At 40.1% G+C, this 23,188-nt stretch overlaps 1 protein-coding gene across 1 annotated transcript in view; it reads right to left on the bottom strand.

Annotated features, from left to right (window-relative positions):
* LOC136883088 (uncharacterized) overlaps positions 1-23,188 on the bottom strand; it is a 93,805-nt gene that overhangs the window by 54,788 nt on the left and 15,829 nt on the right. Inside the window, exon 2 of the mRNA XM_067155262.2 lies at positions 5,656-5,737. Within this exon, the coding sequence (XP_067011363.2) occupies positions 5,656-5,730 (75 nt within the window). The 5' untranslated portion in view covers positions 5,731-5,737. The remainder of the gene's footprint in view (positions 1-5,655; positions 5,738-23,188) is intronic.

Here is a 23,188-nt window from a genome sequence, read left to right as displayed (position 1 = left end):
ATGCTAACCTAAGCAATGCCAAGCTAAATTTTACAGATCGCCAAGGAGATTTTCACAGCTGTAACTGGCTTTGCGCATGCACACAATCACTTTTGCCCGGCGTCTAGCGAACAGTTTATGTATGCAGCTTTCGTGAATTACCTCAATACAGCATCTGTTATATTGCTTTTTTGTTTCTAAGCTTGTTAATTATCGTGGAAGACAGACCAAATGATAAAAGACTGAAGAGAGATAAAAATATACTCGTCTGTCAAATTATTAAAGAAATATAACCATGAAAGACAACTGTTGGCAACAAATAAATTAAACTTTGGAATTGGATTGTACGTATAATTATTTCATTGCTTTTACATACATTTTTACTCTACATTCTATAATTTGGGAACTTCATATTCATTTTTTTAAATATCATCCTCACTAATAGAGAAGTTCATGAAGCTGTTACTGATTTCGACGAAGGTGATTTTTAATTCATTTCCATTCAATGTTTGAATTAAATTATGGAATTTAGCATGAATTGTTCTGCCTCCAATTTCACATATATAGAATCTCCTCTTCTTTCCATTTCTCTCTTAGTTTTCCATGACAGCGGCCAATAATTATTTAATTAATCTGCCATCTTTAAATGGCTGCCTAGCATAGCTTAACATAGCTGCTTTTAACTCTTTCGGTGTGTGAGTCGTGGCCTTTATTGCCCGCTGTTGAGATCAAGCCACAATACACTATAAAAGTTTTGACAAGTCTTCAAAACAAAATTAAGAGAAAATGCAAAGTGGAAAATGAAACAAAAGTTGTAATTATTGAAAAATAATTATTTTACTCCAGGGCCCTATTTCATATAAATATGAATATTAGAGCTCATACAAATAATCATCAGTTAACCAAATTCTGTTTCATAAATATTTACATGTGACTAATTAATAAAATATCTTTACTCATAATATAAGATTAGTCAGCTGATACAAATGGAGGTTAGAAACTGTGTTGTGTATGTTCTTTGTTTGTTTGTTTGTTCCTAGCAGTAGGCCAGTGCTTGATCACAACTGGCTATTAACCATACATACAATAGGCTCACCTGTTATTTTCGTTGTAGTGACAGATACATATGGGAATGGATAAAAACAATTATAAGAAAAGTTTCTTTACGGAAAGGGTTTTGAGTTAAAACATCAACTTTTCGCAGCCTTTTGCACATTTTAACCCTCCTTGTTCTTTTTACTTTTTTAAATTTTATGTGCTCTTAAAAATCTGAGATGGACTAGCAGAATCTTTGTTTACTACTCTTCTGGGTGGGTGTGGTAGAATAACACCCACGGTATTACCTGCCTGTCGAACAAGGCAACTAAAAGGGGTACCAGGGGTGGTCAACTTGGAAGTGAGGGTTGGCAACCACAGAGCCCTCAGCTGAGTCCTGGCATCTATCCTATCCAAATTCACTTGTTCAACTCTTATTCTTTTCCAATTCCGATGGTATTAGTTTGCGAGGCGAGTCTTATTTTCACGCCCTTCACGACCCTTCTCTTTCTTTGGCCGATACCATCATTTTTTGAAGTGTCTCACCCTTTCGTTTTTTTTCCTACCTGATTAGTGTTAAATAGAGGATGGTTGCCTAGCTGTATTTCCTCGTAAAACAATCACCACCACCTTGCTTTACTGGTGATACAGGCCAAGATTTTAAAGGATAATTTGTCTCTCCGAGCAGAACTGCGCTAGGGAAACAATGATACACAGCAACACTACCAACCCGCGGAGTGCAACGTGAAGCTGCTGTTTTGAGGTTATGCTTTATTCCTTGCAGTGGAACATTCTACTACCAATCCTATCAAGCAAATACTCAAAAGTTGTGTAATCTAACCTAAATCTCTCATTGTATTCATATGTTTGTTACATACCAGTACAGACTGTTTTTGGCCGAACATTTATTAAATGGTGAGGACCTTCACTTGTTCCTCGTCACTATCTGAATTGGAATCAACCATTTCACTGATCTTCACAACTTTATGCCAAAATAGTAAACATGATGATGCTTGTTTAAACGGGCCTAACATTTAGGCCATCGGCTCCTAATGGTACAAAACGAGACAAAATGCAATCACAATTTTAAAGTCCAAAATTCATCCACTGACCAGAATTCAAAACATGAACAAATGGATGAATGTGAATTTAAAACAATCCGTGGATCTGACCCACAATGCCTCACCTTCCCAGAAACTGTAGTACTAACCAAGGGACTGCTTCCAAAGCACATTTGAAATTGCAGGGGAAAAAAATCCCCACACATAACTCACATTAATTTCTGACAGCATAAAGACATATGGCACATACATTAAATTAAGTTTGGGTATTGCGTGATGTGCCTACATTAAATATTGGGACTACCAATTGCTGTTACGGTACTTTGTACGTGACAATACAAGAAGATGCATTTCTTTCTGCCTGTAGAACAGCTGAGGCTAGCTCAACTCTCAAACCCCTGCCCTAAGGCTGCATTCCTAGCCAGTCTGTCACATCAGCCAGCCCTCTCACTCTTCTGTCTTAATATGCTCAATACTACCCATCTGGTACACTGAAGAAAATTGCCACCACGTGTTATTTTTAAAAGAAAATCAGTGCCTAAAGTGAAGTTTCCCCAAAGGCATTCATATACGAATTCAAGAGAAAGGATGGATGGATACAGCTCTTGTCCAGGACTGGGTCCGTACGGTGTGGCGAGCACAGCCAGGGGCACAGCTTCGACACCCAGCACAGTTTCCGCAGACACTTGGGGGGGAGAAGCCTTCAGGAAATGAAAACTGTTCTCTTAATTCCTGGTGGACTCTTCACATTGTCTACAGCCCTTAGATGTTTCCGTCAACAAGCCCTTCAAGAACAACATACGTAAATTGTACGCCGAATGAATGGCACGAGGGGAGCACGAGCTGACGCCAGCAGACAAAGTAATGAGGCCGTCAACTGAACTCTCGTGTGATTGGGTTATGTAGGCATGGGTTATGGTGTCAACAGACACTGAAGAGTTTCTTGACGACTGGCAACGCAAATGCGTTTGACAGGAAGTCAGGACGATGCAGTATAGGATGGTAGTGCCCAGAATGATGCAAGGGAGAATAGCTCTGAGATTGAAGGCAGTCACAATGAATAGGGTAAGTATGCCAGCTCTCTTGTTTCAATAGCCTAATGCACAGCAAAATTAACCTAGGATGGTTAAAATTCCCAAGCCTGCTGGGAATTGTATGGGTCAAAATTACCCAAGCAAAATTGAAATTTCAGTTATTTCTAATGTGCTCTTCAGGCCGCATCTCTCTGCAACTTTCGAGTGAACCCTTCCAAACATAATGAAATTTGATCAGCTGCACGGCTTTGTTACTTCCGCTCATGGTGCGAGAGAGAGATGGATTGGGTAAATTTCACCTGTGTGTGCGCCCATACTATCCAGAATGACATTCTTGTTTATTTTTAAAATAACTACCTTGTTTTTATGGACGAGGAGTGCAGGACTTATTATTAGAGAAGTGTACTTTATATTATGCGTGCGTTTTATCGGTAAGTTTACAAAAAAAACTAGCTGATGTACCCGTGCTTCGCTACGGAATTCTGAGAAAGAGTGTCTGTGGTTTTCTAACCGAAGTAAACATAGATCGTTACAAAAAAGTCAGTAGAAATGTAGCGATTTAAAGGCAATGTTATCATATAAAATACTCGATCAAATGAAAAACCGCACATTTTCTCACTTTTAACAAACAGTACTACGGAGCTGATCTAACAATCCAAATCCTCAGTGGTGGAATGACCATGCCACAGACAGCTGTGAACACTCCTCTGCCATTATTTATGTAAGTGTGCACACTGCCCATTCCAACCACTGCCACAGAGTAGGGACTGAATAGCTCGAATGCTATGATGATCCAATGTGTTACGTACCAGTAGTATCAGAAAATTTATGAACCAGAGGAATGTCATGGTAAAGAAGTTATATAACTCCCCAGCCACTTCCTGCCAATATTCAGGCAGGCTGTTATACTCTGTACGACCGGCCGAGTTGGCCGTGCGCTTAGGGGAAGGCAGCTGTGAGCTTGTATGCTGGAGATAGTGGGTTTGAACCCCACTGTCGGCAGTCCTGAAGATTTATTTCCGCAGTTTCCCATTTTCACACCAGGCAAATGCAGGGGCCGTACCTTAATTAAGGCCATGGCCACTTCCTTCCCACTCCTAGCCCTTTCCTATCCCATCATTGCCATAAGACCTATCTGTGTCAGTGGGACGTAAAGTAAAATTTAAAAAACACTCTGTAAGCAACAGTAATCCTATCTATCAGAGATGAGTGGCAACAGAAGACACAAAGCACATCACAGCAAACAATGGTCAATATGTTATTGTTGATCAATTTTATGAGCTTTCTACATTATAGCCTTCACATTTAGTTTTCTTTCAACTCTGTGATATTAGGGCATCCTGTAAAAGTATTTATAGCGTAGACTGTAGTTCCTTATTCCCCGACTTTACATACCGATTTTCATTAAATTCTGTTTCCCCACTTTCTCGCGACTCGTCGCTGATATGTACTTAGCAACAAAATCCAAATTCATGAATATATCTATTTTCATAGCCAGTACGGTAAAAATGTATGATACAAATGATCAGAAATTTAATACCATATAACTTTAGTTATGCAGTATTTATCAGCAGGACCACTAATAAATATTTAAGAATTAAATTTTAGGACTTCCCCTAAACTACCATTTCTCTCAGCGTGAATACAATTACTTATGGCCTAGATTGTAGAGACTTATTTCTCGACTTTGCATACCGATTTTCATTCAATTATTTTTAGCCCATTTTCTAGTGATGCCAGACAGACAATTTACAGAAAATTAAAAAGTGCATTTCCTTGTTATTGTGGACACGACCAATTCTGAGCAATGTACAGACAAAACTCGTATTTTTATATATATATATAGATTAAAGATTTAGCAAATTTCCGGAACTGAAGATTTATCACTATCAGAAAATTATAAACTTGTTACTCCCATGAAAAACAGCAACATCGAGGCTAGCGATTGCTCAGAAATTGACAATGTCGACAACTCGGAAACTGACAATGTCGAAGAATGCAATCAGGCATGTTACAAGTAGGTTTATTTTCATTATAGGAAATAGTAATTGTCAATTATCATACTCCAAATGCTCAAGTCATCTATACAGCAAACAATCTCAACTCAATTACAAACCTACATTCGGTCAAAATGGCTTGAAAATACTGTCCTTGGATCTCGTAGAGGAACGCCTGCCATCCTCTGCTCTTCCCTTTATATCCAATGAGTATCATACACGAATCTCTTGATACAGAAAATGTGTCTAATATAAACGATATACGGTAATATAAACAACTGCGTGATGTCTGTATGTGTAAGCACAATGAGAATATGATTATTTCAATATCCATTTCTATCATAAGTTGCACACTGCCATAATTAGTCCAAAACTATTATAATTGATTTACTACATAAATGTATCATGTACACATTTGCAATAATTATAATTTAAAATGGAGGATTTTTGCTCGTGGGTTATTTTAACCCACTACGCGTCCTTGCATCTGGACAGAATGTGCATCCTACCAGGTTAAGACATTGAAATTGGTATAATAAATCTACTTACTGCCTGCAGGAACCCAATAAGGATGACCCCAGTTTTCAATGACAAGCAAAAGCAGCACCCTTCGAGTCGTGTCATTGTCAGCCTGAAATAAAGAGAACAGAGTATTAACAGTACGATTCAGATTGTTTATTAATACATTAACAGTTTTATATCTCCATGGTTTCAACAATCTCCAGCACAGTCAGTTTGCATGGTTTTGATTCCAGGATTATAGGACTTGTAGCTTCCTGCAATTGCAATAGTTGATGTTATATCAGACACAAAGCTAGGGCATCATATTTGAAGAACACAAGACTGTGTCAACATAACACGAGACACACGAGTTAAGATTTCAAGCCTACTGAGTGAGTTGGCCGTGCGATTAGGGGCCCGCAACTGTGAGCTTGCAATCTGGAGATAGTGGGTTCAAACCCCACTGTCAGTGGCCTTGAAGATGGTTTTCCATGGTTTCCCATTTTCACACCAGGCAAATGCTGGGGCTGTACCTTAAGGCTTTAGCCACTTCCTTCCCACTCCTAGTCTTTCCTATCTCATCACTGCCAGTGGTCAAGTGTAAGAGAGGGCCAAGAGCCCTAACTTCGCTACCCACAAAGGTATAATAAATAAAAGCTTGCTGTGTCAGTGCGATGTACTAGGGCTATACCTTGATTAACCCTGGAACTATACACAGGGGAATTGAGTGCCCTAGGGAGTTTTTAATTCAGAGCAATTTGGTGTTTGCAAACCTACCTCCGTGACCTTTCTTTGACATCCGTACTCTCAGCTTATGCACTAAGTCTAACGAGTGATGACTGTGTACGAAAACATATGCTTGGGGCATACAGTTCCCCAGTGAACGGTTAATGAAACTTTCTTTCTAGCCAGTTCGATTTTTCGTTAACATTTTAACATGTAGACCTACCTTTGTACTTTGTGTAAAATGTTTAAAAGAGATTGCCTTGATAGCAGTGAATAGATTTTACCAGACCCATGCAGATAAGAGCCTGATATCTTTCTTTTTGTCGATGCTCTGGACGACCGTAGCAATAAACGTTGCTGAAGATGTGATAGAATATATATTTTCCCTTCGTGCTTCAGATGAACTTATTTTTACATTGGCAGAAGAATTAACGAGATCCTGGATATGGCAATGACTGGAAATCCTATTAACACAAGAGAAATAACATTTTTAAAAAGGGTCTAGGCAAAACAGAGAATGTGTTAGAGGTGTAGTGAAAATTGAAAGATTATATTTGGTAAACAAACGTGTTTATGGCAAAATTTCGAGCTAAAATTCCCTGCACTGCACTGCTGGGAAGATTTTATTAGCATGAAGATGAGAGATGACCACTTTCTAGTATGCTTCTGTAGCTTCTGTTTATACTGGAAAGAACTTCACTGTACAAGAAAGTAATGGCACACCAAAAATAGTCTATAGTAGTGATTAGTTTATAGCAAGGAGGAGTGATCATCGTCTAGCCCATCTGGTGGCCTTGATCGTAAAAGCATCACTCTGGTTAGCTGGTTCAAGTCCCATTGGTGGAATGCTGGCTGACAAGTGGTGGTATAAAATTTATGATCGCTGGATTGTGTGCCAAAAGCTTTGATTCAATTCCAAATCTCTCCGCAGTGTTCATATGAGTGCAGGAATACGACGCTGTTGGCGATTCGTCCGTAGGACGGGGACATAAAGCTTGAGCGGACCCCTTGGCGTTATTCAACAAGAATAGGCTACGTGCTAACACCGGGTTTCATCCTCTCCCTATCTCATCTTTATCATCCCACATCCAGACGCGGACGTCGCCCATGGACGTCGATAAAGACCTGTACCAGGCGAACTGAACATGTCCCCGGACACTCCCGGCATTAAATACCATACGATGATTATTATTATTATTATTATTATTACACTCTGGAGAGGTCGCGGATGCGAACTACATAACAGAGACTTGCTCTGTTTTACTGTCAGATTCCCTTCCTAACGCCCAGTAGCACAGATTGGGGGAGGGGGAGTTCCCCCCGATTGTGGAGAAAACATGATATTTCTATTCCATTTTAGCAGACAAACTAGTAATTATTAAAATAAGCAATTTGTACAAGCTCTGTTGTCTTATCAGCTAATTATTTCCTTAATATTCTTCAAAATATTACAGTTGAACCTGTTTTATAAGCAACTCTGTTCTACGTAATTCGTATTTGTACGTAATTTCCTTTAGGTCCCGGTAAAATGTAATTCAAAAGCGTGTTAATTAAACCTTATTTATACATAATCCATTTATACGTAATTCGCTGTTATATGTATTAGTTGTCAGTGAAATATAACAGTTTTGCGTAATTGTAATGAGCACGTGCCTTTTTAAAAGAAACTACTGTATTTACGAAGTTCTCTTTGTCGGCGTAGGCGGAAGTAGAGCAGTCGGGTTTCGGTGCTGAAACAGAACACAAAGAGTTTCGCCGAGTGACATTGTTGACCCTTACTTGCTAGCGGCTCAACAAAGACCAACCGAGCGAGTCCCTTTCGCTCCTCTACCTTGGTCATTTTTGACCCGCCGCTAAAGATTAAGATACATTACAAGCAAAGTGGGCTGTTTCGGTGCGGAAACAGAAGAAAATACAGTAAAATTGTTTAAATACGAGAACTTCTGTCGTAGGAACAACGGAGAAGTACAATGTCCACGGTACTGGTATCTGATGTTTACTGTTGTACAGTAGTTTTGTTATTCAGTTACTTTTGATTAGCCATGGAAAACAGAAAAATGAAAAGTTATACCCTAGATGAAAAAGTAAAATTTGATGATGATTGTTTAAAGGGGCCCAACATAGAGGTCATCGGCCCCTAATAGTACGAAATGAAACAAGTACAAATTCATTCACTGACCAAAATAAAATAAATGTCATGAAGAATGAATGGATGGATGGACATGAACCCAACAAAAAACAAACAAACAAAAACAGTGGATCGGACTCAAAAAAAGTAATAGTATTACTGACCAAGGGACCACTTATAAAGCACAATGATGCTTTATGTCTAAAGGGGTGCAGAATCCATGTCTAAGGCCCCACAGAATGGTACATGTCGCGAGTCAAGTAGAACCATGGTATTTGTCATGTTGGGGTACTAATCAAAAGTAGCGAAGACTCACGGTGTTCCACACAAAATGGTACTACTCACAAGTATTGTACTTAGTACATCGAACGCAGACCTATGGTGTTTCTCACACAATGGCGCCACTCACAGCCAACGCAAACCGATGAGGCTCCTCACCTAGGTGTACTAATCACCAAGCTAATCACGGGCGCCGGTATTCCCGTGTGTTCCTCACATAGTGGGCACCAATCACAGGCAATGCAGACCGAGGGTGTTGCTCACATGGGTACGACGCACGGGTACTGAAAACCCCAGGCCCTTTACTGCTACGAATCACAAACCTATTTCGTACCTAATTTAATGGTACTACTCGCAAGTACAGGCAACCCATGGTGTTCCCTGCATGATGGTACGAATCAAAAGTAGTTTCATGGTTCTAATTCAATCATCCTTTGGTCGCCCCTTTTAGTCGCCTCTTACAACAGGCAGGGGATACCGCGGGTGTGTTCTACATGTGCGTCCCCCACCCGCAGGGGGTAGTGTGTTTGGTCCGCGGGAGGTATTTTATTTCCCTCAAGTTCGCCGGCAAGCCAGTTAGGACCCCCCCCCCATCCGCTACCTGGGACGCGCCACGTGGGAGTATCAACTCTCCCCCTGCTACGCCAGCGTAGTAGGTTCGTGGAAAAGTAAAATTTATACGAGAAGTGGACGCTAATCCACACAACAAAAACTGAAATTTCTTCAGACCTAGGGATTGCTTATACCACGCTATGTCATCAGTAAAAGAAACACTTTTTTAACGAGTTCTTAAAACTGGGTTCAAAATCAGCAAAGCGCAGCCATCAGCAAGAAGGAAGACACGTAGATTTAGAGAAAGCACTTTTCATATGGTTCCAGCAAAAGCGGGCTGCAACTCTACCAATTAGTGGCGACATGCTGAAGGCAAAGGCGATAGATTTAGCTAAAATTATGAGTATCACTGCTGATTTCAAGGCTTCATCAGGATGGCTGCAAGGATTTAAAGATCATCATGGAATCACAGGGAGAACAATTTGTGGTGAGTCAAAAGCTGTGGACGACGTCACGGTGCAACACTGGAGAGAAGAGGTTATGCCGGGTATCGTATGCGATTATCAGCCTTCAAACATCTACAAATGTGATGAGACCGGCCTATTCTACAATATCTTTCCTAATAAAACATTACCTGAAAAAAGGTGACTCGTGCCATGGAGGGAAGAAAAGTTAAATTCATGTAACAACTTCGCCACCAATGCAGATGGATCTGACAAACTTCCTCCATTTGTGATAGAAAAATCGAAGAATCCAAGGCGTTTTGAGGGTGCGAAAATAAAACCTACGGAATATGAATCCAACAAATTCTTGGATGACTATGCTTGTAATAGAACAATGGTTGAAAAAACTGGACATTAAAATGAAAAAGAAACAGAAGAAGCTCCTTATGGATCGATGTGCAGCACATCCACCTAAAATCGGTCTGGACAATGTCCGAGTGGAATTTTTCCCTGCTAACTGTATCAGAGTTCTACAACCGCTTGGTTTGGGCATCATTGCAAATTTCAAAGTGCATCATAGAAAAATGCTGGTTCAACATTTGATAACAGTGATGCAGGAAATGAACCTCGCTCCATTAATTTGCTACAAGCCAAGGACTATTTCGGCTGCCTGGAAGCAGGTGTCATCCTCCACAATCAGCAACTGTTTCCAAAAATCTGTGGTGTCTTACTAGAAGAGGCTGCCTCTAATGATGGTTATGGGGTCGAAGTTTTGTCTGGCAATGACTTAACGCTACCGGAGGGTGTAGAATTCGATACTTTTGTGCATTTCGATAATCTGGCTCTATGTGGAGAACTACCGGATGAAGAGATTATTGCTGATGTATGCCAACACCTAAACTGAGTGAAGTGTTAAGTGCAATTGATGTGTGTAGGCGTTACATCAATGCAAAAAGTTGTAGTGAAAATTCTTTTAATTCATTACAAAGTTTGCAAAAGGAGGTTCATACTCTTAATGCACGATAAGTGAAACAAGCCAAACTAGGGTCAGTCAGGGTAAATATGAGACATTTTCTACAACTTTGTTCATAAATTATAAACTACAACAGTGACAGTTATACAAATAATCATAATATGTTGTGACTGGTGTTACAAAAAACAATGGAAACAACAGATTACTATATATTCATTAACTTTTGAAAAATAAATATAAATGTGTGCCTCATTTTTCACCTGCAAAAGAGGGAATTATGAGACAATCCAGGGGAAAAGTGAAACAGTATTGTAACAGACTGTAAAATCATGTTGGAGAGTTAATAGGGTAATTTGAGACAGCTTAGGGTCAAAGGAAGACTGGAAAAAATGTGGGTGTAATAGTTTGCAACACTTTCCTCAGTTTTATTGTAGGAACAAAATGGCCATCTTTTGATATCACAGAATTTAGGCTTGAGATACATTCTTATACTTATTTCTGACAAAAATTACTTGGTATAGATTGTTGACATTATACCATCTAATTAAATGGTACTTGAGCGTTATGTCTGAATTTATGTTACATTTTAATTATACTAAATAAATACATAGTGCCCATTGTAAACAGATTGGTGAAAAAATGAGACACATCACTTGGTTAAAACTGGCTTAACAGAAATTGTAGTTCCTAGTTTTTTTTTTTTTTTTTTTTTTTCAAAAACATCAACTGTTCCTGGGAATGCAAATGTAATGCCTCTACCTTTCCCTGTTATTATTGGAACAGGCAATTTCCCTAGTAATTTTAACTTTTCCATAGCGGATACATCATTTTCATTAAGCCTGAACACAGTTTTGTTATTTTCCACACAATTGAGACATAATTTGCAAGTCTCCACCTTCCAGAACTTTCTGAACAGTGGCAACATATTTATATTGAAAAGAATGCCGCTTTCCAGAACTTTCAGAAAGTACAAGTAGAAAGTCACCCGGATTTACTTCATATGCCATGGTCATTTCCAAGCATCTTTGTCGAGCAGATCAACTTCATCAAGACTGCCGCTACCTTGCTAATCTTCATCTTCGCTTGTAGCTGAGTCAGAAGAATGAACTTCTGCTCTTGTCTTAGAATACCTTTTGAATACCTGTACCCTTTCTATCCTTATGAAGTGGTTTCTGCTTTTCCCTCACAAGCTGGGAATACTCTTCAGATGTTATCACCTTTGCTGTTGGGTCCACTCTTCTTCGCTTCATCATGGTTTTATCAGTGCGTTTGATTTTTGAAAGTAGGATATTCTCAAAAGAATGTTCAGGAAGTATATCTGGAAAGGAGTCTGTAGGAATGACAAACATGAGTATTTAGGTACAGAAACATGTGTTCCAACTGTCTCATTTTTCCCCTAAAAGTGTCTCACTTTTACCCTGATGTCTCATTTACCCCCTTTTTTAAAAATGAATTTTCTTCTCAAATCAAAAACTTAAAATTGTGTTTTCAAGCTGAAAAAGAAGATTCTCCCTTACACTACCAAATAAAACCAGAAACACTTTCCTGGATATTTGGGTTGAACCAGAGTAACAAAATACAAAGTTCAATGCATGAAAGTTTTTTTGGTTAGAAAGAACACCACTCATGAAAAACTTGTCTACTGCTAGATATATAGTTCGGACACTTTCCAATTATTTTACCATAATGGATATAAGACTAATATATAATATCATTCATGCAAAGTGTTGAGATTATTAATCAGAGCAGAAAAAACTGAGTGCCTCACTTTTTCCCTTTTGTTTGTCTGTCTCATAATTACCCTGACTGACCCTATATGATTTCTTTAAGGCTGGACCAAGTTCAAAATAATATTCTGTCTTAATGTATTTATTATTTGCAAGGATTTACACATTTAGGTCTATTCCATTGGTTTTTCAGTAAATATGTGATGTATTGTGTAAGTCTGATAAGTAATTCTGAGTTACAAGCAGTTTTTCCTCTTTCCCTTGATAAACGTTTAAAAGTCAGGTTCGACTGCATTAAGCCTCGACTGGCGTTGTGGGGTCTTTAGACATACCAGTGACTTTGTACAACCCTGGCGCTCCCTCCGTACTCCGTTCTGGCTATCGCCGTTCACTGTAGCTGTTACTTAGTGCAAGATCAACTGCTATCTGGATTTGTAGCGTTTAGTAAATATTGGTTATCTCAGGAAGTTGATTTAAATATTATGTGGTGCCGTTTACGACCCAACAATGGCATTTGTGTTACGAAGTTTGTTGTGACTTAAAATTTTGTAAGAGTTCATATTTCATTCAAAGTGCGTGTTTGGTACTTTTTCTTCGTATAAGCCTTGCTATGGCTTCCACATCTCGCCCTGGCATGTCAGTGTGTGATCCGAGGATCGCAGTGTGTTAGAGGAAGATGCAGAAGAAGTGACTACAGCGATCTCTAAGATGAAAACGATCCAGATTACAATTCCGAGTACGACACAGATTCGGAACAAGGTGAGGAAAACGAAGAGTTGAAGTTTCACGGACAACCTAGACGTCCATAACCTGCCGTCATCCTTCTCTGGTAGCAGATAGAAGTGGTCAGCTACCGAACCCAACAGGCAAGTGAGACGTCAAAGCCAGAACACTGTCAAAATTCGAACCCTTAAGTGGTTGTGAAAATGGCATAAGAGTTTTATCAGTTTTGTGTACTATAATATTTAAATTTACCTTTGCATTTGCTTTGGAGCAATGAACATTTAAAATTTGTTTTAATTTAAGTTTAATTCATGGGAGTGCGATTTTCTTTTAAAATCAGTGACGGTAAAAATTGTGCATTATCTCAAAATCTATCATCAGTGAAGATATTCATTTCTCATTGTAGGTAACGTAAAAGGTATAAGGAAACAATTGACATGTATTTATTTTTGAAACTTAAAATAAAGGGTGTTTGAGGTCATCCATTAATGGTATCATTTTCGACCCCACAACGCCATTTACGTACCAAAGTGTTCACAACGCTAGTCGAGGGTTAACAAAGTTATTCGCGGAAATACGCAAAAAAGTTCTCCGCGGGGATTTGTATAGCACAACAGCAAGTAGTGAACACCGCACGCGCTCTGAGGAAGGGTAGCAGGGGAGATTGTTGCCAAGGTCATCGACACAGGTATGATTCACACGCTTGCCGCGCGCATTCGTCAGTCTGGAAGTCTCTATTAGAGAGTTTGTGTGTGTGTGTGTGTGTGTGTGTGTGTGTGTGTGTGTGTGTATACGCCTAGTCAAATGCTTTTTAGTTGTATAATCACGCCGTACTTCTGACTAATATATGCGTAATGTTTCTTCGGTTACAATTTTATTGTACAGTATTAAATCAAAATCTCAAACTACTTTTATTATTACCGCACTAAAGTCTAAACTATCAACATTTTACCCACTGTCGAAATTCGCTCAGAGCGCTTAAAAAAACCTTACCATTTTGTAGGGTTTTCCCCCCTTTTCAGTTTTGATGTATATACCCCGCTCACCACCCGCTAAATCCCGTAAACCCGGGTATTTTGTTGTCTGTACTGTCCCCGTGAAAATTGGCGATCTTACGAATATTTTAACATGTGGAAAGCAAAAATTTTATTGTCTGCTTGAAGCCGCAACACATCACTTGGGAAGTCGTGGCGAGCCGAGAACGAGTTTTTTTTGTCGTTCAGAGGGGTGCGATACGTCATCGGCGAGACTGTGCCAAGGTTATAGCAAACCACGTGACTGCCTTCGCACGCGCGACCCAGCTTGTTTCTGGAATAGTCTGCGCAAATTAAAGGAGATCATCAGCCAATTACCGTTCTCGCTGAAGAACACACCTCCCTGGGCTAATTAGATATAAGGCCTTGCTTCGAGTGAATCGCTCTCTTAATGCTTAATGCTTTATGCTCTTCTTAATGCTTGTTCGCTGCGTGAGACATCACATTACCGGACCACGTGGAAGGAAAATTTTCAAGTCAAGTCGACGTCCGTTCTACCAGAATTTAGTCTGATAATTAGTGAATTCTGTGGAATAAAAACACCTAGGAGCCAAGTTAAGTGTGACAGTGTAGACGAGCTGTTTATATTCTGCGTGTGCTTGTGCAAAAATACTTAATTTTGTCATCTTAGTTACAGCTTGTGACCAGCAATCAACGGAAGACGTCTTGGAACTGAACATCTCAAGATGAAGAATTCCGCAATTACCAACATCATTTCATCGAGGGACATCCATTGCAGAGCCTCCATGGAGCTGTAAAAATGTAAGGCGTCTCTGGTAATGGGAAGGAGACTGGCCGGAGTATGCTGAAATAACTGACTGTCGACGGGAATCGAACTCTACAAAAACTTGAGTACCTTTTTAATTTAATTTATCTGTCTTATCTTTTGTACAACTAGAGGTCTTTCTTCTTAAGTCGTAGATCTATCAGTTTGCTGTAGTTAGAAATGTTTCATTTTCCTACTTCTTAAGGTGTCGTGGTAGACTAGGTACGTGTGAATGAAATTTTGGAATCTATTAGAGTAGACATGTAGGTTGTCTTTGAATGACTTCCCATGCTTAAGGAGCTTAAGTTTAATAATCACTGACCACACGATAAATCTACTTTATTTGTAATATTGAAAGTTACCGGACGGAAATTTTTCGTGTATATTTTGAGTGAATAGGGTCGAACCTAGTGTCTTTTAAAATCACTTGTTGTTTTTATGATGAAGTCATCTAATTTTACGACATTCCAGGAGAATCAGTAGATGTAATAATCACTTAAATAATAATAATATTGACTAAAGATCGGGTAAAACAGATGTAAACGCTCGTGAGCCATAAAACTACTGTAGAGTTCCTAAATGTGAGATGGAATGTGCTCTGTTCATGAAGGGTCTGGAATATGGCCTATCCTGAGGGATATTTGTTGCATAATTGAGTAATTGATGAATTAGTGGTGATATTGATTTATTCTTGTGTATTTGGAGCGCAAGATAGATTATAATTAGTGGAGCACGTGTTTGCGAGTGTATTTCACAGGTAGGAAGTAAAAATAATGCGAGTAAGGCTCACGCTTGCGATAAATTCAACCTGTAGCCCACATGATGGTAGTGCTTATGGATTTTACTAGAATCTTCCATTATAATCTCATGAATTAGATGAACTTGCGCTGATATGTGAAATGTGTTTCTACCAAGTGATACCCATGACTTCGATCACTAGCCACCATTAATGTAGGAGAATTTCTGTACACGGATTATTTCTGCGAGACATTACGCGTCCCGACCATTGATAAAAATCATAAATAAAATTGCCAAATCAGGATTCGATGTAAATAGTGTACATAAAAACGTGTTTCCCTAGTGTGAATGTGTGTGTGTAAATGTGTATATTTCTCTTGTGCCATGTTGATTTCATTTAATTTTGATCTGGTCGCGCACTCGTTGTGACGCGGATCACATTCATCGTTGTGTGTTGCCTTAAGAAATAATTTCATGCCCTTAAGGGAAAGTTTAATTAAATTAAGTCAAGGAAGACTAGGAAGGAATTTAATTTAATTTTTTAATCAGCGAGATTTAAAAGGAAAGATCATCTCGTTACTTTGCGAAGGCACTCGATTTGTAAACAGAATTTATTTAACTAGCTCACACGTTGGTAATGTAAATTTCTAAAAATCTGAAATACTTTAAGATTAATTTGAATAGAAATGAAATGCAAAGATTAAAGGTAGAAATTTGTCAGCCGCATGATTGCTTTGAAACATTGTGAAAATAAGTCATTAATAATTAATTAAAAATCATTACTCTGAAATGCTAATGATGATCATTAGGTAAATGATGCGGTGGAGAATTAATAAAAACACGATCGTGTGACAATGAAACAGGTTAACTGAATGATAAAATAATAATAATAATAATCAAGATAATAATTAATTAATTTTGAGAATTTTGGAAATAGTTTTTCTTTGCTACTGAAGTTCATGTTGGTGTCATTGATCAATATTAAATACTGTAAATGACTAATTCAGTTGTGTATATCGCAAAAACCACGTGTTGAGACGACTTTAAATTGGTGAAACTTTGAACACATGTTAATTTATTTAGTTCTTTCAGTCAAATGTTTGGTTTAAAAAGGCAGGTGGCCTAATTACTTCTTTGGTTTCATTTACAGCACAGTAGAGCTGGAGATATGAACACGTGTCACTCTAAATCGAGGAAGAAATCCGATATTATGAAAGCTCTGTTATGTTAAAAGAAAAATATCATCAAGAATATTTTGTTATTTGTCTGCTTATGTGAATAAATGTCAGAGTGTTGTTTTAATATTTCTTTTTATCCTGCTTGGTCATCAATCCTTAACAACCCTTAAATGCCTCTAGAAAGTGATAGCCAACGATCGAACGGTCCACCTTGGGATTCCTCGCTCGATGGCTGGGCTTAGCTCGGGAAAAATGGGGGCATTTAAGATGGCGCCCAACGTGGGGCTCGAGATTGGCTTATCCAAGCTCGAAAATGATCTTGTGCTGTCCAGTGTTTATGACATTGACAAGATCAGATGACCAAGTAAATTAGGCTGACTGACACATTTATTCGCCCAAATTCTTGTGGCTAACATAAGCACATGTTAAATGTAACTTGTATGAATATTGTTAAAAAACAAATTCTTGCTGGTAATTAGAAATTTGAATTGCTGCGATGATAATTAATTAAAGTTAGTTTCATAATTGCGACCGATATTGGTGAAAATTTGGAACTTTCATGATATCGACAAATCGGTGCCTTCATAAATTTGGTGGAGTTCGATTCCCAATATTTCAGTATTCCGATCAGAATCCTTCCAGTACCAGAATAGCCATTTAATGAATAATTGTAACTATGGAGGACTTAAGGCAGATGTTGTTGGCTATGGAGGAGAGGATTAATGCCAACTTGAACATTAGTCAAGCTAACTTAGAGAAAAGACTTAGTGAAAATCAGGCTCACTTAGAGGAAAAACTTAGTGGAAATCAGGCCAGCCTAGAGAAGAACTTAGAGAAAAAACTTAGTGAAAATCAATTGCACTTAGAGAGGAAACTTAGTGACACTCAGGTACACTTAGAAAAAGGACTTAGTGATCTCAGTGACGCACAAATAAACCTCGAAAAATCTCTCGGGGAAGCTATTGAAGAAAAGTTGACGGACATTAAAAACCAAACTGAAGAGGGTTTAGGAAAAATATGTTCAGACATTAAACTTTTTAACGGCAAGCTAGCCTCAATGCAGAGCGAGCTCGTAATAGTCAAAAATGATTTCGCTACCATGAAAAAGGAGGTAAACGAAAACATTGCCAAGTCTATGGCGGGCATGTCCAATGAATTCAGTGAACGACTGGCGAACGTTCAGCAGGACATATTAACTGGAATCGACAAATACAAGGGCGAAGTCGAACAATCATTCCTGAATATTGAGGAAAAGATTGACACAAATTCAGAGGACCTTAAGGTTACGAAAACGGCTTGGGCGAAGAAATTCATCGGATTAAACGAAAAGCTACAACAAGTCGAAAAGGGCATTCTCGACAAAATCGAGACATCCCAAGTCGACAGCTCAGAACGGATGGATTATATCCACGAGTCACTTGAGGATAGTTGGGGCGAAATAAAAACCATCAAAACCACCCTGATGAATGCCATACACAAGGTCACGACTGAGTCAAAAACTGAAACCGAAGGGATTCGAAAGGAGTACACGGATGGAATTAAGGAGCTTGTACATGAAATGCATCTCCTGAAAATCCAGAACGAAAACACTAGCAAGGTCACCAACTCATTGCTAGAGAAGCAGGCGTTACTGGAGCAACGTGTAACCGGCACGTGTCAGACGTCAACTCCACTTGCAACTGCAGGGACAGGCGCTGCGAATACAATTGACATTTCTTCAGAGCCGACAGTAAACGCGTCTCAAATGAATACAACCGGCCAGACGCAAATAGTAAATATAATTCGTCTTCACGAAGACCAGCCCAAGAAATTCAATAACGTTAGAGGAAACGTGACTCCGAAAGGCTTCATTCGGGAACTGCAGGATTACTTTCGCGATGCGAAAATTCCACCAGAAAGGCAGTTAAGAGTCACCGAAAAATTCCTGGAAGACTCAGTTCATACCTGGTTTGTCACATTTCGATTTTCGTTTGACGATTTCGAAAGTTTCAAGAAAGCATTCCTGGAGAAGTACTGGAATAGCGACGTCCAATACAACCTTAGGACGGAGTTATACGCCAGGAAATATGCATCATCTACGCCCACGAGATATGCGGACTTCCTGTCCAGTCAATTAAGAAAATTAAGGGAACTAGACTCACCACCATCAGAACCTGAGTTGGTCAAGTTGATCACACGACAGTTACCACCAGATGTGCAGAGGATCATGATAGCCTCAAATACACAATCTGCAATCCAGGCTGAGGCGCTATTAAGACAATTAGACATGACGTCCAAGGAACCAGTTCGTCAGGGACGAAACTCGGAACCTCAGATCCATCAGGTAACAACGAATAAGGAGGAAGAATCGAAATCAGTCAACCAAGGGAGAACGTGGAAACGTAACCCTGGAGGGCAAGATTCACCTCGTGATCGATCGCCCGTACGCAGAAATAGACCCATTAGAAACTGGGAATATTCCAGACGTAACGAGAGGAAGCGTCCATACTCAGATTACCGAAGGAGCTGGAAGCGAAACCAGGACTTCCGCCACTCAAGAGGAAGGAGAGACTGGCGAGAAGAAGAAAAGGAAAAATATCTAAAGGACCTTCAAAACTCGACACAGGAAAACGAACGATGGCGAAGAGCAATCCAAACCCAGGATACCAACCCTGATATCGTGGGGGCGGAAAGCCTTCAATACCAAGAGGCCAAGGCTCGGGGAAGCCAACATAACTCGAGTCAGGAGCACAGCCAAGGTGCCGACAAAAAAAACTCCATCTCCAGTAAGAGGAGATAGCCTGAATCCTGAAGGCAAGGTCACTAAACTTCAAGAATGGATCGTGGTACAGGTCGACTCATGGACTACCAAGCCCGAAGACTTGTTGGACGAAGTTGGTCAGCGTAACAGCGAAATACCATCGACGTTACCCATCATTTCAGCACGGATCTGCAATGTTCACGTAAAATGTCTCATAGATACTGGATCGACGATTAGCGTCATTTCGACGGCATTTTTGAGAGACCTGAGGGACAGAAATGACATACCTGTCATACCGGTATCTCACGTAAAAATTAAGGGCATAATACCGGACAAGTCTGTCATGTGTAAACAACAGACATTGTTGGATGTCGAGATTGGACGGACGATATTTCCTCAAGTATTCCTAGCCATGTCCAACATTAAATTTAATATTATTTTGGGTGCAGACTTCCTAATGTCTTACCAAGCCATGATTGACATGCAGTCAAACTCCATTCAATTCAGGAAGGCGGATTTTTCCGAGACTGCTATGCTAAACCCTTCAGATGTAAATGATCCATCTGCTTATTGCGGGGAAACAGACGCCTTATCTCCGAGGGAAACCGAAGACCATGAGGCCTCTGAGGAAATTTTAATGGCCATGGATAAAGTATTAGAAGAAGGCGATAACGACGTACACCCCTTCGATCTCATTTCTGAGAAGTCAAGGCAAGCCATGGGTACGGAAGAAGAACAGATTCAGCTGCAGAATTTGCTACTGAAATATAAGAACTTGTTCGATTCCAAACCAGGTCTTATTCCCAACTTTCAATACTCACTTCTTGTGACAGACTGGTTACCCTTCAAGAAGAAGCCGTATCCGATACCGGAAAAATTTTACTCCAGAGTCGGCAAGATTATTGAAGAAATGGAGAGGGATGGAATCGTCATGAAAGCTAGCAGTCCATTCATTAACCCTTTAGTAGTCGTGTCTAAGCCAGACGGATCGCTGCGCGTGTGTTTAGACGCTCGATCTGTGAACGAAAAGCTAATTCCGGAGAATGATCAGCCTCCGACGATCAAAGACGTCATTAGAAAATTCAGGGGTATGAGATACTTCTCTTCTGTTGATTTTACGTCATCCTACTTCCATATTCTGCTTGAAGAAAAATCCAGGCTATTGACAGGTTTCATATACGACCAACAAACCTATGTTTTCTGCAGGCTACCCTTCGGAATCCGCAACGCTGGCTGCGCGCTTATCCGAGCACTCGAAAGATGCCTAACCGACGAGGTTAAAGCCTTTACAACGAGGTATATTGATGATCTCCTCCTAGCGAGTGAGACATTAGAGGAACACCTCGTTAAATTGGAGAAACTCCTTAAGAATTTATCCGACGCTGGCTTCCACGTGAACCTGAAGAAGTCTCACTTTTGCAAGTCCGAGATCCTATTTCTGGGACACGTCATAGACGGCGATGGCGTGAAACCAAACCCAGTCAAGATCGAAGCCATTAGTAATTTTCCTAAGCCTGTGAGAGTGAAACAGGTCCGGCAATTCTTGGGAATGGCCCAGTTCTTTTCGAACCACTGTCCTAATTACACTCAGACAGTTGCTCCGTTGCAGGATCTCCTAAAGAAGGGCAATAGATGGAAGTGGAGCGCCGAATGTGACAAAGCCTTCGCTAAGACGAAAGAAATGCTCGTAAACAACGTTAAGCTGGGATACCCTGACTTTACTAGGCCCTTTATTCTACAAACTGATGCCTCAAACATTGGGATAGGAGCTGTTCTTTTCCAAGAAGATAAGGAGAACCCTGAAAACAGGACATACTTGGCTTTCGTCAGCAGGAAGATAAGGAAGCACGAAAAACATTACTCCGTAACTGAGCTGGAAATGTTATTCATAGTCTACGCTCTCAAATACTGGCAGAAATTAATTTACGGATTTCCCATCATTGTCAGGACTGACCATCGTGCATTAACCTTCATGTTAAAAACAACTATGGCTTCCGAACGAGTCTTCAGATGGACACTCTTTGTACAACAATTTAACCTCCAGTTAGAACATTGCTCCGGGAAGAACAACCTGTTAGCCGACTGCCTGAGTCGAAACCCTAATTCTGAAGTCGCAGAGATACATCAGATCGCGTTAATACAGGAAGACCACGAGTTCCTACGCAAACTTGGTTACCTTCGACAGGCACAGAAGCGGGACCCTAAGCTACGGCCTATCATTGACTGTCTCGAAGACAAGCTTACCCCAAACGAGCCAGGATTTCGGAAAATAAGGAGACAAGCTAGAAATTTCCGCTATATCAATGGAATCCTGTATAAGTTCATTGACTCTGCTAGGACGAAACTACGAGCTGTTATACCGCCGAAGCTACGGGAACTTCTTACTTGGCACGTCCATAGAATTACAGGTCATGGTGGAGTAGATAAGACTGTTGCCACGATATTAGAATCATTCACATGGGAAGGATTGAGAACCTTTGTAAATGATGTCATCAGGACATGTGACACTTGTCAGAGAGTCAAACCAAGCTCTCATTTATTACAGCAAAGTCCCATTCCTATTTTGCCATCTGCTCCGAAAGAACTCTACGCAATGGACTTGTTCGGTCAGATTCCAACTTCTAAGCGAGGGAACCGTCATGTGGTTGTGACCATCGATGTGTTTTCCAAGTACGTGACGTTATATCCAATCCAGAAGGCCACTACTAAAGCCGTTCTGTGGAGAATCACCCGGAATATAATTCCTCACATGGGAAAGCCTCAGGCCATTCTAACAGACCACGGACCGCAATTCACCTCGGCCGAATTCAAGCAAGCCATGACCCAACTGGGCATCAAACATGTACTAAATTCCGTGAGACATCCGTCTAGTAATCCAGCGGAACGTGTAATGCAAGAGCTGGCCAAGTTCTGTAGAATATTCTGCGGGAATGCTCATTGGAAATGGGTAGATGTACTTCCAATTATTATGGAATGTTCTAATGGCACTGTTCATGAAGCTACCTCCCAAATTCCATCAGTGCTTCATTTTAATAATTACCCTGTGAGATCTTGGGATCACATCATTCAGTGTCCTGGAACCGTAAGACCTACTCCCCAGGAAAACATTGAGAAGGCAACGGAATCACTGAGACGCCACGCTGAGAGACGTAACCGAAGGGTTCAAGGGAGAAGATTTCACCGACCTCTCCGATTAAACGAATACGTATTATTGAGGAGACCAGCTGTGTCCGAGCCTACGAGCAAATTTTATGCTAAATTTGCACCCTTGTTTGTGGGACCCTACAAGATCATTAAAGTCTTTGGCAACAACTCCTATAAAATACAAAGTCTGGATAAATCTTACGAAGCTGTCCACAATGCCGCTAATTTAAGACTCTACCGAACACCTACACCACTAGCTGACACCGTGTAACCATCTGTTAAAAGGGAAAAATAAATTACTGAAGATGGAAATAAAACTTGTGGAACACCCTGTATGGAGAGACTAGGCTACTGGATACCAGGAGCGGAACGAAGAACTCAGAGTCTCACACCTGTCGCGAGCTCAATTAAGTTGTTACCAGGTGATTCG

This window comes from Anabrus simplex, chromosome 11 (genome assembly GCF_040414725.1).
Source record: "Anabrus simplex isolate iqAnaSimp1 chromosome 11, ASM4041472v1, whole genome shotgun sequence".
Lineage (NCBI taxonomy): Eukaryota > Metazoa > Arthropoda > Insecta > Orthoptera > Tettigoniidae > Anabrus > Anabrus simplex.
This window is presented reverse-complemented; position numbering and strand designations above follow the sequence as displayed.